Below are 15948 nucleotides of genomic sequence, written 5' to 3'. Positions count from 1 at the left end.
AGGCGGGAATTGAACTCGGGTCTCTGGCGCTGTGAGGCAGCAGTGCTAACCACTGTGCCACCGTGCTGCCCACTGAAGAAGCAATTCTCAAGATCCCAACACTTTGTTTGACAAAGCAAGATCAGAGTTTGTAAAGGATTGCTTGATGTTACCAAAAAGAAACCCAGGGTTTGTATAACTTACAAGTGCTTACTGAATAGTCAAGGGTGACTTTTACAGACTTAAGTGGTCAAAGTAATAATAGATATCCTCTAAGTTTGTTCCCCTTGTTCAGAAGGCCACTGATGGGGCAATAGTGAGGAAACAATGGACGATAGTCTACGATTAGCTGGGGATGAGATCATCAAATCAGATGAGAAAGCATGCCTATCCTAAGGCCAGTACAGAGCTTCCCAAAATGGGGGCCATGATCCTAAATGCTAAAAACTGAAATTCTGATGTCCCAAGTTTTGAGTAGCAGTGGCCATCATGGAGATCCACTCAAGTTGTAACAGCTGTGCTCTCACTAACAGGCCCGAGCTTCCCAGCATCTCTTACAATACCTAGAAGTCACAACAATTTTCATGTCTTGCTATGTGGTCAAAATGGTAAAAGTTTGGAAAGCACTGGGCTAGACAGTGTGTGTTTGGGAATGCATATCTAAGCAAACTAGTTTTAAGCCATAAACAAATGCTAAAAGTAGTGGCTTTGAGGGAAGCATTGAAAAATGTGGATGATGAGGTCAAAGGCAATTTGACCAACATTAGGTTAAAGTGTCAAATGTTAAACACTTTCAAAATAGTGCCCAAGTTTCCACCAAAAGTAGGATCATTTCCCTTCAAAAGACATGCAAATAATGAAAAACACAATTTGTTACCTAAAGTCATAGAAGTCTGCAAATTCAAGAGCAGCATCTCCATCTGTGAAGAGCTTACAATGGCTGCTGTCAACCATATGAGCTTGGACAGCTTCAGTCGAGTAAAAGGACCGCCCTTTCTCATTGCACCACAGGCAAACGTTTCCCAAACCAACCTTTTCTCCTGCAAAAATAAAATTGCAAACATCACAAGCAGATACTTATATAACGCTAAATTAACCGCATCCAAAACCTTTTAGCATCTCAAATTGAAGTTCTGAACCCAAACAGTTAAAAATACTAGCTCTACGATTGCTTAAATTAGTTACAACTCAGAAATGCACACTGTCCTTTGACAGTCAATTTACTACGCATTAAAAATGATGGATGTAGGTTTGCTCGCTGAGCTGGAAGGTTCGTTTCCAGACGTTTCATCACCATAAATGACCTGGAGGAGGGGCTAGAAGGTTGGGTGAGCAAGTTTGCGGATGATACGAAAGTCAGAGGAGTTGTTGACAGTGAGGAAGGATGTGTCAGGTTACAGCGGAATATAGATAAGCTGCAGAGCTGGGCAGAAAGGTGGCAAATGGAGTTCAATGTAGGTAAGTGTGAGGTGATTCACTTTGGTAAGAGTAACAAAAAGATGGGGTACTGGGCTAATGGTCAGATACTTGGTAGTGTGGATGAGCAGAGGGATCTTGGTGTCCATGTACACAGATCTCTGAAAGTTGCCACCCAGGTAAATAGTGCGGTGAAGAAGGCATGTGGCGTACTGGCTTTTATTGGTAGAGGAATTGAGTTCCGGAGTAATGTTGCAGTTGTATAAGACTCTGGTGCGGCCGCATCTGGAGTATTGTGTGCAGTTTTGGTCGCCATACTATAGGAAGGATGTGGAGGCACTGGAACGGGTGCAGAGGAGGTTTACCAGGATGTTGCCTGGTATGGTAGGAAGATCGTATGAGGAAAGGCTGAGGCACTTGGGGCTGTTTTCATTGGAGAAAAGAAGGTTTAGGGATGACTTGATAGAGGTGTACAAGATGATTAGGGGTTTAGATAGGGTTGACCATGAGAACCTTTTTCCACGTATGGAGTCAGCTATTACGAGGGGGCATAGCTTTAAATTAAGGGGTGGTAGGTATAGGACAGATGTTAGGGGTAGATTCTTTACTCAGCGAGTCGTGAGTTCATGGAATGCCCTGCTAGTAGCAGTGGTGGACTCTCCCTCTTTATGGGCATTTAAACGGACATTGGATAGGCATATGGAGGATAGTGGGCTAGTGTAGGTTAGGTGGGCTTGGATCGGCGCAACATCGAGGGCCAAAGAGCCTGTACTGCGCTGTATTTTTCTATGTCCTATATTCATACTAAGTAACCTGGTCAGTGAGCCTCCGGATAAAGCACTGGTGGTGTAGCCCGCTTTCTATTTGTGTTTGGGTTTCCTTAGCTTGGTGATGGCATTTCCTGTTCTTTTTATCAGAAGGTGATAAATGGGGTCCAAGTCAATGCATATGTTGAAATGGTTATGGTTGGAATACCTTGCTTCAAGGAATTCTCGTGCGTGTCTGTTTGGCTTGTCAGAGGATGGACGCGTTGTCCTTCCGCATCCGTATGTAAGGATGCTAGTGAGAGAGGGTCATGTCATTTTGTGGCTAGTTGATTTTCATGTATCCTGGTGGCTAGTTTTCTGCCTGTTTGTCACTGTTCTTCCAAGATGGTTTGTAGATGATACTAGTTTTACTTGTTGTCTGTATTGAATCTTTCAAGTTCATTCGCTGCGGTTTTAGTGTGTTGGTGGATTTGCGGGCTACCATGAAGCCAGGTGGTCTGAGTAGTCTGGTAGTCATTTCCGAGATGTCTTTGATATAGGGAAGAGTAGCTAGACCTTCTGGACGTGTTTGGTCTGCTCGTTTGAGTTTGCTGCCAAGAAGTCAGCAGACTGTGTTCATTGGATACCTGTTCTTTTTGAATACACTGTTCAGGTGATTTTCATCTGCTCTACATAGTTCCTCTGAGCTGCAGTGTGTGCCGGCTCGTTGAAATAATGTTCTGATGCAGCTTCATTTGTGGATGTTAGGAAGACTGCTTCTGTAGTTCAATATTTGGCCCGTCTGTATTGTTTTCCTGTACAGACTGGTTAGAAGTTTCCCACTGGCTGTTCGTTCTACTGCGACATCTAGGAATGGCAGTTTATTGTTGTTTTCCTCCTCTTTAGTGAACTTTATGCCAGAAAGAGTATTATTGATAGTCTTGAAGGTTTCCTCCAATTTGTTTCGTTTAGTGATGACAAAGGTGTCATCCACTTAGTGGACCCAAAGTTTGGGTTGGATGGTTGGCAGAACTGTTGGTTCGAGTATCTGTATTACTGCCTCTGCTAAGAACCGTGATATTGGAGATCCCATGGATGTTCCGTTGGCTTGTCTGTAGGTTTTGTTGTTGAAGTTGGTAGAGCATAGGTCCACTAGCTTGACGATATTATCCTTGCTGATGAAGTTGGTGGTGTTTGGTATATGTGTCTTTGATTCTTCTATTGGTGTAATCAGTGTTTCTTTGGCCAGGTTGATGTTGATGGATGTGAACATGAGCCGTATTTCAATGAGCCGCCACACACTGCAGCACAGTGGAACAACAAAGAGCAGAGGAAAATCACTTGTACAGCGTATTCAAAAAGAATGGGCACAAAATGAGCACAGACCATCGATTTCTCAGCAACAAGCCCAAACAAGCAGACAAAACATATCCAGAAACTCGAGCCACTCTCCCCTACATCAAAGACATCTCAGAAATGACTGTCAGACTACTCAGACCACTTGGGCATCATGGTAGCCCACAAACCCACCAACACTCTAAAACAGCAGCTAATGAACTTGAAAGATCCTACACAGACAAGCAAAGTTAGTGTCATTTACAAAATACCTTGCAAGAACTGCAACAAACACTGTAATGGACAAACCTGCAGAAAACCAGCCACCTGGATACATGAACATCAAGTGGGCACAAAAAGACATGACCCGCTCTCACTAGTATCCTTACATATGGATGCGGAAAGACACCACTTCGACTTGGACAACACATCTATTCTCGGACAAGCCAAACAGAAACACACATGAGAATTCCTAGAAGCATGGCATTCCAACTGGAACTCTATCAACAAACACATTGACTTGGACCCCATTTACCACCGCCTGAGAAAAAGAACAGGAAATGACCACCACCATAGGAAATGACATTACCAAACCAAGGAAACCCAAACACAAATAGAAAGCGGGCTACACCACCAGTGCTTCATCCAGAGGGTCACTGAAGAAGTTATCCAGTAGGGTGGCCAAACATCTGAAAACTAACCTTCCAGCTCAGCGAGCAAACCTACATCCAGACCTCAACCTGAGCTACAAATCTTCTCAAAACTCAGTAAAATGATAGATAGTCAGAGAAACATGACCTATCATGAGCAACTGATAGTCGATTTCAATTTCTGAGTCTTCACTCATCTCAGTGACATAAAAGTGAAACCATCAGATTAATGAACAGTCCCATTGCTCACTCAAGATCCCTCGCAATCAGACTCAACCAGATTAATTTTCACCAAATTCTCAATTTTATACAGAAGAAAGCAAGGACTGCAGATGCTGGAGATCAGAGACGAGAGTGTGGTGCTGGAAAAAGTACAGCAGGTCAGGCAGCATCCGAGGAGCAGGAGAACTTTCCTGACCTGCTGTGCTTTTCCAGCACCACATTCTTCACACTCAATTCTCTGTCAAATATTAATACTGCACTTGTAAAAAATGTCAACACTGTGTCCATGAGTTTGTTGAGTGTTCTTTTATGTTCGCTCTGCTTGGCAGTTCTCCATAGCAACACAGTTGGGAAAGGAATGTTAGTTACACTGTTAGAGGTAAAAAGATCAAAAGACCCCTGTTCCACTAGGTCTGGATCTCTGTATAAGATTCAACGCAGCATGACAACCACCCTTTCAGTTAACACAACCTGTTTTAATGATCACACTTAGATCTGACAATTTCCCAAAATGACCCTATTTAAGTTTCCTCTTTATGCCTTATTAAAAATTAGGTAGATTAATTTGCCATTAAGAAGATTGTTAAAATGTATATTTCATTCTTACTTACCCAGGTACTTCATCAAACCCTTTAGATCCACTAAATATTCAATGTCAGGAATAAAAAAACCGTGCATCTTTGTCATATGATCAATATTTTTAAATAGAGATCGAGAGTGATGTGAACAAAATAAGCAGTCTGTTATTTGAATACTGCCAGGTGGAGAGTCTTCAGTCAGCTTATCAGCTCGGCTCTCATTTTTAAAATGTTCCTCCTCATCACAGACAGAATCCACATCCTCCCATTCACCTAGCAGAAAAATTTCAAAGTTGAAACCATTTTTAACTTTTTTATATATATACTCAATATATATAAAACAGTATTTTATTTGATATAAATCTCAGTACAAATGTGTAAGTGTGAATATATTCAGAGCTGGCAACCTTTTCTCTGTGAAACAAATGCAGATCAATTGTTATGCCCAAGAGTACAGTGCAAACCTCCTGCAACCTCTTCCATCAGTCAGAAGCCTGAACACACGCACCAGCAGGTTCAGGAACAGCTTCTTCCTGGACGTCATTAGACTGATGAATGAAGTCTCTAACTTCAAATAATGCTAGCCTTGCTAATGTTGCTCTTGCCTAGTGCTCACCATGTGCAATGCAACCGGCAAACCTCTGTCTAAACCTTTCTGATCTGTACATCCTTGCTTACTATGATCTACTCAAACAAAGCTTTTCACGTGACAATAAATCAATTAAATCAAAATTAACATACCCAGAAGTGAATTGATTTATTACTGAGAACACCTTTGTTACAGGAAATAAAGTCGCAACTCTTATAAAACTGAACCAGAAACAAGATGCTGATTTGTCATTATTTACCATCATCTTCATCCTCCATCGTCACTTCCTCCTCAAATGACTCGAGCTGGTCCAATTTTGCAGCTTGCTGTTCGAACCAGAGTAACCGAGGTGGTTTGTCAGGCTTCTTGTTTTGTTCGCTGCTAACTGTGACTTGTGACAAAGCGTCTTCAGTTACTGGGACAACAGTCCTTTTCCTCGTGGAGGGAGCCAGCTGAGCTTTTACCGCCTGCTGAATGGCTATATTCACGGTATCTTTGTCCATTCCATCCTCGCTTATCCCCATCTCCAAATTTTTCACATTCAGCCTTTCCAGCTGTTTATTTGCAATGCTCGCGAACTTCTTTTCTGCATCCTGGTGTTTCTTGGATTTTAAATGATTTTCATAGGCATTGAAGGTGGCGAATCTTTTACCACAAGATGTGCAGTCTGTGGCAGTCCCCTTTTTCTTCTCTTCTACAGCTGATCTCAGGGCCAATACACGTTCTTGGAAGTTTTCAGCTGTCACTGGAGGCATTTCTGCGACTTTACGCTTCAGGTTATATCTGTGCCAATCTGTTTTGTAGTGTGACCTCTGAATCTCAGCATCACCAAAAGCCACATGACACGTGATGCAGGTGTAGGAAGACATTGCTTAAAACAAAAATAAAATATAGAACACAGAAAAATAAATCAGGTCCACAAAGAACAAACATTATTGTCATTGTCCATTAAAAATCAAATCCAGAGTCCAAGCGCAATATCTTTGCTGTTAGCAAGATCTGCTTCACCTCAACATTGCTGGCTATATTTACAGCTGGCTAGGTCTCACACTCTTGAATTCTCTCATTGGCTCTGTCTTCTTAGAGTCATACAGCATGAAAACAGATCCTTCGGTCCAACTCGTCCATGCTGACCAGATATCCTAACCGAATCTCGTGCCATTTCCCTGTACTTGACACGTATTCCTCTAAACCCTTCTTATTCATATATTCACCCAGATGCATTTTAAACGTTGTAATTGTACCAGCCTCAACCACCTTCTCTGGCAGCTCATTCCATACACGCACCACCCTCTACCTGGTGAAATCCCCCCTTAGCTTCCTTTTAAATATTTTCCTTCTCGCACTAAACCTATGCACTCTAGTTCTGCATTGCCTCAAACAGGGATAAGACATTGCCCATTTATCCTATCCATGCCCCTCATGATTTTACAGATCTTTATAAGGTCACCCCACAGCCTCCGAAGCTCCATGGAAAACAGCCCCAGTCTATTCAGACTCTCCCCATAGCTCAAATCCTGGCAACGTCTTGGAAAGGGTTCAGGAAAGATTTACAAGTTTCACAGCATTATTCCGATGGGGGGGGAGGGAGAGATATCAGAATTGCACACTATATTCCAAAAGTGGTCAAACTAATGTCCTGTGCAACCGCAGCGTGACCTCCCAACTCCTGTACTCAATGCTCTGACCAAGAAAGGAAAGCATGCCAAATATCTTCTTCACTACCTTATCTACCGGTGACTCTACTTTCAAAACTTATTAACCACTTTTAAGATACTCCTTAAAACTAATTCTCTTCGGCCAAATTTTCTAATATAGAGCGTCAGGAACATCTTACATTAATGCAAGCTACACAAATGCAAGCTGGCTGTGACATCACTGATATATGACGTTATTTGAACTAATGATGGAAGTCTAAATTCAATTGTGTGTATACATCAGAGGATTTGACACCCCTATTCGCACACCTGCCTGGACATCGGGCCCCCATCGGGGTGGGGGTCTCCTGGGCTTTGGGTTCTCTATTCACGATGGGGGAGGCAATGGGGGAGGTGGTATTGTCGCTAGATGATTATTGCAGAAACTAACCTCAAGACCCAGAATTAAGAGCAATAGCTAAGTCAAACTACAGATGTAATAAATCAGAAAATTCTGTCTAGTTGAGTGCAGGGCACTATGCTACAATGCGTCTTTTGTCAGTATAACACGATATACAAATTGGGGACACTATTTCCAAAGTGTGAACTTTTAAAGCATGTGTTCACTATAACATGACTGCCACCACATTAAGCGATTTTTCTGTAACACGGGGTTGCATAAGAATGCAACCGTGTTATAGAAGAACTATCTGTACGATAAAGAATCAAAAACAGAAATTGCTGCAAGCTCAGCAGATCTGGCAGCATCTATGGAGAGAAATCCAGAACAAACATTTTGCGTCCAGTGACCTTTCCTCAGAATGGATGAAAGCAAGGAAAATAATGATTTTTATGCAGGAGATAGGGTGGGGGAGGGGGTAACGATAGATGGAGATAGAGCCCAAAGAGTGAGAGAAGAACAGTTGAACAGATAAAGGACTGGATAATGATCAGGCTAGGAGGGGGAATGGCTATTAATGGAAACCATTAGTGGCTAACAATAGCTTGTATGTCATATCAGACCAAGTGATAGCAAGGCCTGGTGTGTGGGCATTGGGGTAATGACATTGGACAGCTCAAGTCCCATAATTGTTGAACTTGATGTTGAGTCCGGAAAGCTGTAGAGTTATCAAATGGAAAATGACTTGCTATTCTTCCAGCTTGCACTGAGCTTTGCTGGAGCACTGCAGGAAGCCTGAGACAGAGATGTTGGCCAGGGAATAATGTGGTGTGTTGAAGTGGCATGCAGCTGGAAGCTAAGAAGCTTTTTTGCAGACAGAACGTAGATAATCTATGAAGCAGTCACTCAGTCTGCACTTCAATTCTCCAATGTAGAGGAGACTATAATGAGAGCACCAAGTGCAATAAACTAGATTAAGTGAAATGCAGGTAAAGCGCTGCTTCATCCGGAAGGTGTGTTTGGGCCTTTGGATACTGAGGAGGGAGGAAGCAAACAGACAGGTGTTATACATGTGGTTTCAGAGGAAGGTGCCATGAGGCTGTGGAGGGTGTTGGGAGTTAAGGAGGTGTGGACTAGGGTGTCCTGGAGAGAACGATCCCTGTGAAAGCCTGAGAAGGGAAGGGAGGGGAACATGTGGCTGGTGGTGGCATCCTGCTGGAGGTTGTGGAAATGGTGGCTAATGGTCTCTGGATGTGATGCAGGTGGGATGGTAAGTAAGGGCAAGGGGAACCCTATTGCTGTTATGGGAGGGAAGAGAGGAGGTGAGGACCAAAGTGTGGAAGATGGGGTAGACCTGGCTGAGGGCTTTTTCAACTATAGTGTTGGGGAATACTCAGTTGAAAAAAGTGGAATTTTGAAGGCATCCTTGTCAAAGTCGGCATCATCAGAACAGATGCGACAGAGCCGGAGGAACTGGAAAAATGGAATGGAGAATGGAAGCAGAGTATGAGGATGTAAAGTCAAAGTAACTGTGGGAATTGTTTGGATTGTAATGGATATTGGTGGCCAGTCTACCCCTAGAAATGAAAATAGAGGTGTCAAGGAAGGGAAGGGAGGTGCAGGCACACTTGGAATATTGTGTACAGTTCTGGTCACCCCATTACAGGAAGGATGTGGAAGCATTGGAAAAGGTGCAGAGGAGATTTACCAGGATGTTGCCTGGTCTGGAGGGAAGGTCTTATGAGGAAAGGCTGAGAGACTTGGGTCTGTTCTCATTGGAAAGAAGGCGACAAAGAATAGTGGCATGGACTATTTTCTAAATGGGGAGAAAATTCAGAAGTCTGAAGTGCAAAGACACTTGGGAGTTCTAATCCAGGACTTTCTCAAGGTAAACTTGCAGGTTGGGTCAGTAGCCAGGAAGGCAAATGCAGTGATGGCATTTATTTTGAGAGGACTTGAATATAAAAATCAGGGATGAACTTCCGAGGGAGGCTCGATAAGGCTCTGGTCAGGTCACATTTGGAGTATTGTGCACAGTTTAGGCCCCATACCTCAGAAAGGATGTAATGGCCATGTTCAGAAAATACTCTGAGAATGGTTTCAGGAATTGACAACATTTGACTCTGGGTCTTACTTGGTGGATTTTATAAGGATGAAACTTCCAGAATACTGAATGGTCTGGAGAGTGGATGTTGCGAAGATGTTTCTATTGGTAGGAGAGACTAGGACCAGAGGAGACAGCTTTAGAGAAAAGGGAAGACATTTTAGAACAGAGATAAGGAGAAACTTCTTCAGCCAAGAGTGGTGAATCTATGGAATTCACTGCCACAGAAGGCTGTGGAGGCCAGGTCATTGAGTATATTTAACACTGAGGTAGATAGGTCTTGAGTATCAAGGGGATGAAGGGTTACGGGGAGAAAGTGGGAGAATGGAGTTGAAAAACTGATCAGCCATGACTGAATGGCAGAGCTGACTCAATGGGCTGAAATGGGGAGAAAGTGAGGACCGCAGATGCTGGAGATCAGAGCTGAAAAATGTGTTGCTGGAAAAGCGCAGGTCAGGCAGCATCCAAGGAACAGGGGAATCGACGTTTCGGGCATAAGCCCTTCTTCAGGAATGAGGAAAGTGTGTCCAGCAGGCTAAGATAAAAGGTAGGGAGGAGGGACGTTGGAAATGCGATAGGTGGAAGGAGGTCAAGGTGAGGGTGATAGGCCGGAATGGGGTGGGAGCGGAGAGATCAGGAAGAAGATTGCAGGTTAGGAAGGTGGCGCTGAGTTCGAGGGATTTGACTGAGACAAGGTGGGAAGAGGGGAAATGAGGAAACTGGAGAAATCTGAGTTCATCCCTGAGTTCATGGGCCCCAGCTATCCCTGCCTCTTCGTAGGATATGTGGAACAGTCCATCTTCCGCAGCTACACTGGCACCACCCTCTACCTTTTCCTCCGCTACATCGATGACTGTATCGGTGCTGCCTCGTGTTCCCACGAGGTTGAACAGTTCATCCACTTTACCAACACCTTCCACCCAGACCTCAAATTCACCTGGACCGTCTCAGACTCCTCCCTCCCCTTCCTAGACCTTTCCATTTCTCTCTCGGGCGACCGAATCAACACGGACATTTACTTTAAACCGACTGACTCCCACAGCTACCTAGACTACACCTCTTCCCACCCTGCCCCCTGTAAAAACACCATCCCGTATTCCCAATTCCTTTGTCTCCACCACATCTGCTCCCAGGAGGACCAGTTCCAATACCGTACAACCCAGATGGCCTCCTTCTTCAAAGACCGCAATTTCCCCCCAGACGTGGTCGACGATGCCCTCCACCGCATCTCCCCCACTTCCCGCTCCTCCGCCCTTGAGCCCCACCCCTCCAACCACCACCAGTACAGAACCCCACTGGTCCTCACCTACCACCCCACCAACCTCCATATACATCGTATCATCTGTCATTTCCGCTACCTCCAAATGGACCCCACCACCAGGGATATATTTCCCTCCCCTCCCCTATCAGCGTTCCGAAAAGACCACTCCCTCCGTGACTCCCTCGTCAGGTCCACACCCCCCACCAACCCAACCTCCACTCCCAGCACCTTCTCCTGCAACTGCAAGAAATGCAAAACTTGCGCCCACACCTCCCCCCTTACTTCCCTCCAAGGCCCCAAGGGATACTTCTATATCCGCCACAAATTCACCTGCACCTCCACACACATCATTTATTGCATCCGCTGCGGCCTCCTCTATATTGGGGAGACAGGCCGCCTACTTGCGGAACGTTTCAGAGAACACCTCTGGGACACCCGGACCAACCAACCCAACCACCCCGTGGCTCAACACTTCAACTCCCCCTCCCACTCCACAAGGACATGCAGGTCCTTGGAACTCCTCCACCAGACCATAGCAACACGACGGCTGGAGGAAGAGCGCCTCATCTTCCGCCTAGGAACCCTCCAACCACAAGGGATGAACTCACCGATTTCTCCAGTTTCCTTATTTCCCCTCCCCCCACCTGGTCTCAGTCAAATCCCTCGAACTCAGCACCGCCTTCCTAACCTGCAATCTTCTTCCTGACCTCTCCGCCTCCACCCCACTCCAGCCTATCACCCTCACCTTGACCTCCTTCCACCTATCGCATTTCCAACACCCCTCCTCCCTACCTTTTATCTTAGCCTGCTGGACACACTTTCCTCATTCCTGAAGAAGGGCTTATGCCAGAAACGTAGATTCTCCTGTTCCTTGGATGCAGCCTGACCTGCTGTGCTTTTCCAGCAACACATTTTCAGCTCAATGGGCTGAATTGCCCAATTCCTGCTTCTATGTCTTATGAATTCATGAATCAAGAGTGTACTGGTGCTAATCAGTTAATCAGGCAGAACTTTAATTACAAAAAGAAAAAAAAACAGGTCTGTTTGGGTTTTAGCAGGAATCAGAGGATTTTGGGAAACGTTCAGAGACTTAGCATTTTTACTTTCTCTAGTTTTCTATCAAGTTCTCAATTTTTGAATATTGATAAAGGAATCCCAGATCTCTAAGAAATAGGTTATTTCCACACACCTGCTGAAAGGGTTTGCATTAATTTATAACTTCAAAAATTCAAGATAAACAGTTCTACGAGCATGTGAACAATCCATTGTCCAAGAATGTCATGGATGGATCCATGACATCCATCATTTGAATCATAAAATTTTCCAGTTGTTTTATTTTCTTTTTAATTTATCCCTCAACTGTATGTCTGCTTGGAAACATGAATGAGAGTCACAGCACCGATATTAGATTTCCTCCTTATTTTTGTTCTGCAAAAGTTATATCAGTGAACAAAAATTAATAATCTGAGTTAAACTCAGCAAAGTTCTGTTATTCTTAATCGGGTTAGGAACAATTGGACAATATTAAGATATTTGAGTACATTGCAAATTCAGTGATAGACTGATTTGATTATGCACCTCCACATCATAGCCCTATATCACTGCAGGTCCTAACAACCACCAAACGGGAGCTATGGTAAGGGAGGCCCCTTACACCACAATAGTGATGATGGCACTAATGCTGTAAATATTGTTTCACCAACCAGATTATGCTATTTTAAGGACAGATCGGGGTAACAAAAATATCTCTGCTAGGTTGGGGGAACAGCAGGCTACAACAATACAAAGAACTGTACTACATTTTTAATGTTCAATGAGAAACAAACACCATAAACCCTTGAGATGACTGGGGTAAATGAGTCCGCATCTGTGACAAATCATATTGGTTGGGACCTTCCAAAAGGAAGGCTGCTGTTGCATTTGTTCATTCGGACCTTGTAGATGTCCTTTTGCAGTAGACTGCGATGGAACTGCCAAATAAATTGAAGCTTCCGCGACAACCCAAAACGCTCTGAAAACTCCCCTAATTCTGAGTTAGAAGTGGATAATTTGACTCCCTATCTGAATAACTCACTCTGGTCAAAGGAATTCAAATATATTGACTCCTATTTAAAATATCAAACCAGGGCTCACCACCACCCAGCGACATCCTCATCTCGTGAATGAACACATGAAAATAAAAAAAACATTGCACTTACTGTTGAAAGGAAAATAGATACGATTTCAACAATGATTCACTCTCTGACTGACTGCGTGCATTCCCCAAAAAGCTTATCCTTGGAAGAATCCAGGAATCAAAATCATGGAATCCCTACAGAGAGAAAGTGGGGGGGGGGGGAAGGGATATAAAGTCATTCAGCCCATCAAGTCCTAACCAACTCTGTGAAGAGCAACTCCCCCATCCCCACCTCAGAGTGATCACAGCTAATCCACCTACCCCACACTCTACACTGACCGTGGCTCATCCACCTGCCACACACCCCATTCCCCCTAATCCTACATTGACCGTGGCTCATCAACTTACCCCACCCCATTCCCCCAACCCAACACTGATCGTCACTCATCCACCTATCCCATCCCCATTCCCCCAACCCTACACTGACCGTGGCTCATCCACCTACCCTACCCCCCCCACCCTACACTGACCGTGGCTCATCCACCTACCCCACCCCCATTCCCCCAACCCTACACTGACCGTGGCTCATCCACCTACCCTACCCCCCCAACCCTACACTGACCGTGGCTCATCCACCTACCCCACCCCCATTCCCCCAACCCTACACTGACCGTGGCTCATCCACCTACCCCACCCCCATTCCCCCAACCCTACACTGACCGTGGCTCATCCACCTACCCTACCCCCCCAACCCTACACTGACCGTGGCTCATCCACCTACCCCACCCCCATTCCCCCAACCCTACACTGACCGTGGCTCATCCACCTACCCCACTCCCCCCAACCCTACACTGACCGTGGCTCATCCACCTACCCTACCCCCCCAACCCTACACTGACCGTGGCTCATCCACCTACCCCACCCTCATTCCCCCAACCCTACACTGACCGTGGCTCATCCACCTACCCCACCCCCATTCCCCCAACCCTACACTGACCGTGGCTCATCCACCTACCCCACCCCCATAACCCTACACTGACCGTGGCTCATCCACCTACCCCACCCCCATTCCCCCAACCCTACACTGACCGTGGCTCATCCACCTACCCCACCCCCATTCCCCCAACCCTACACTGACCGTGGCTCATCCACCTACCCCACCCCCATTCCCCCAACCCTACACTGACCGTGGCTCATCCACCTACCCCACCCCCATTCCCCCAACCCTACACTGACCGTGGCTCATCCACCTACCCCACTCCCCCCAACCCTACACTGACCGTGGATCATCACGCTCTCCTGACTGTGGGAGGAAACACACACAGACCCAGGGGAGAAGGTACAAACGGCCCCCCCTCCTCCCCAGGTTGGAATCAAACAAGGACCCCCTACTCCACCCCCAGGAGGGGGGGGGGGGGGGGGGGGGAGACAGGACAGCAGCACTGACCTACCCTGGGGGGTGGGGGGGGGGAGGGAGACATGGGACAGCAGCACTGACCTACCCTGGGGGGTGGGGGAGAGGGAGACACGGGACAGCAGCACTGACCTACCCTGGGGGGTGGGGGAGAGGGAGACACGGGACAGCAGCACTGACCTACCCGGGGGTTGGGGGGGGGGGGGGGAGGGTGGGGTGGGGGGAGAGGGAGACACGGGACAGCAGCACTGACCTACCCTGGGGGGTGGGGGAGAGGGAGACACGGGACAGCAGCACTGACCTACCCTGGGGGGTGGGGGAGAGGGAGACACGGGACAGCAGCACTGACCTACCCTGGGGGGTGGGGGAGAGGGAGACACGGGACAGCAGCACTGACCTACCCTGGGGGGTGGGGGAGAGGGAGACACGGGACAGCAGCACTGACCTACCCTGGGGGGTGGGGGAGAGGGAGACACGGGACAGCAGCACTGACCTACCCGGGGGGGGGGGGGGGGGAGGAATTCAAAACTACTCCACCAAGAGGACAGCCAGCAAGGTTTACTCTGATCCGGGATCACCCCCTCCGGGCCGGTAACTACATAAACCATATCAGACGGACACAAGTCACGGGGTGCACGGGTTTAGAAGGCAGGCCCCTCGGTGTTGAAAGTGCTCCTGAGCTGTCGGTAAAATGTCAATGAAGAAACAACCCGCCCCAGAGCGGCCTTCCCCTTGGAGTTCACCCCCACACCCCAGCCCCGGGACTGAAACATCAACACACACAAACAAAAATCTCAAAAATAAGGATCTTTACTGCCACACGCGCATTTAAAACTGACAGGAAAGAAGTTACCCGTTGGGTGCAGTTACTTTTAAAAACTGCGCGGCGTGGAAGGTCACCAAAGGGACAACGATCCCGCACCAACCGTCACCAGCGCACGAGCCCCGCCGCCGGAAACACACATCGCCAGGCAGCATCAAAGGGCCGCGCCGTCACTTCCGCTCCGGCTTCACTTCAAACCCCCCCACCCACTTTCGATAACACAAACACGGCAGCTAGTACGCAGGCGTCGGCAGTGAGCCTCCAGAGCCTTTCTGTGTTCTCGGCGAAAGCTGGCAGTGACGTCACTTCCGCCCCTGCGGTTGCCGCCGCCCGGGCCAGTTCCGCCCCGACATGACGTGACTCACTCGCAAACTCATCCACGAAGGGGAAAGTTAGATGAGATTAGATTAGATTCCCTACAGTGTGGAAAAAGGGCCTTCGGCCCAACAAATCCAAACCGACCGTCGGAAGAGTAACCTACCCAGACCCATTCCCCTACCCTATAATTTATCCCTGACTAATGCAGCTAACTCTATGGGACAATGTAGCATGGCCAATTCACCTGGCCTGCACTTCCCTGGACACTATGGGACAATGTAGCATGGCCAATTCACCTTGCCTGCACGTCCCTGGACACTATGGGACAATGTAGCATGGCCAATTCACCTGGCCTGCACT

General features: G+C 46.8%; 1 protein-coding gene across 3 annotated transcripts in view; it reads right to left on the bottom strand.

The window, feature by feature from the left end:
• The window catches only part of LOC122544368 (cytoplasmic 60S subunit biogenesis factor ZNF622), a 28634-nt gene extending 13180 nt beyond the window's left edge, over positions 1 to 15454 (bottom strand). Inside the window, exons 1-5 of one of the 3 annotated variants that reach the window (XM_043683604.2) lie at positions 15301 to 15453; positions 13116 to 13228; positions 5775 to 6386; positions 4960 to 5199; positions 857 to 1019 (exon numbers count right to left, since the gene is read on the bottom strand). In XM_043683604.2, the coding sequence (XP_043539539.2) occupies positions 857 to 1019; positions 4960 to 5199; positions 5775 to 6384 (1013 nt within the window). In that variant the 5' untranslated portion in view covers positions 6385 to 6386; positions 13116 to 13228; positions 15301 to 15453. Of the gene's footprint in view, positions 1 to 856; positions 1020 to 4959; positions 5200 to 5774; positions 6387 to 13115; positions 13229 to 15300 lie in introns of all 3 variants that reach the window. The other 2 variants (XM_043683603.2, XM_043683605.2) reach the window with 2 other exon arrangements.
• Between the last annotated feature and the right edge of the window lie 494 nt (positions 15455 to 15948).

The sequence above is a fragment of the Chiloscyllium plagiosum genome, unplaced genomic scaffold, assembly GCF_037043375.1.
Source record: "Chiloscyllium plagiosum isolate Xiang-an unplaced genomic scaffold, Cpla_swu_hap1 HiC_scaffold_44, whole genome shotgun sequence".
Classification (NCBI taxonomy): domain Eukaryota; kingdom Metazoa; phylum Chordata; class Chondrichthyes; order Orectolobiformes; family Hemiscylliidae; genus Chiloscyllium; species Chiloscyllium plagiosum.
The sequence above is the reverse complement of the archived record's forward strand: the minus strand, read 5'-3'. Positions and strand labels throughout refer to the sequence as shown.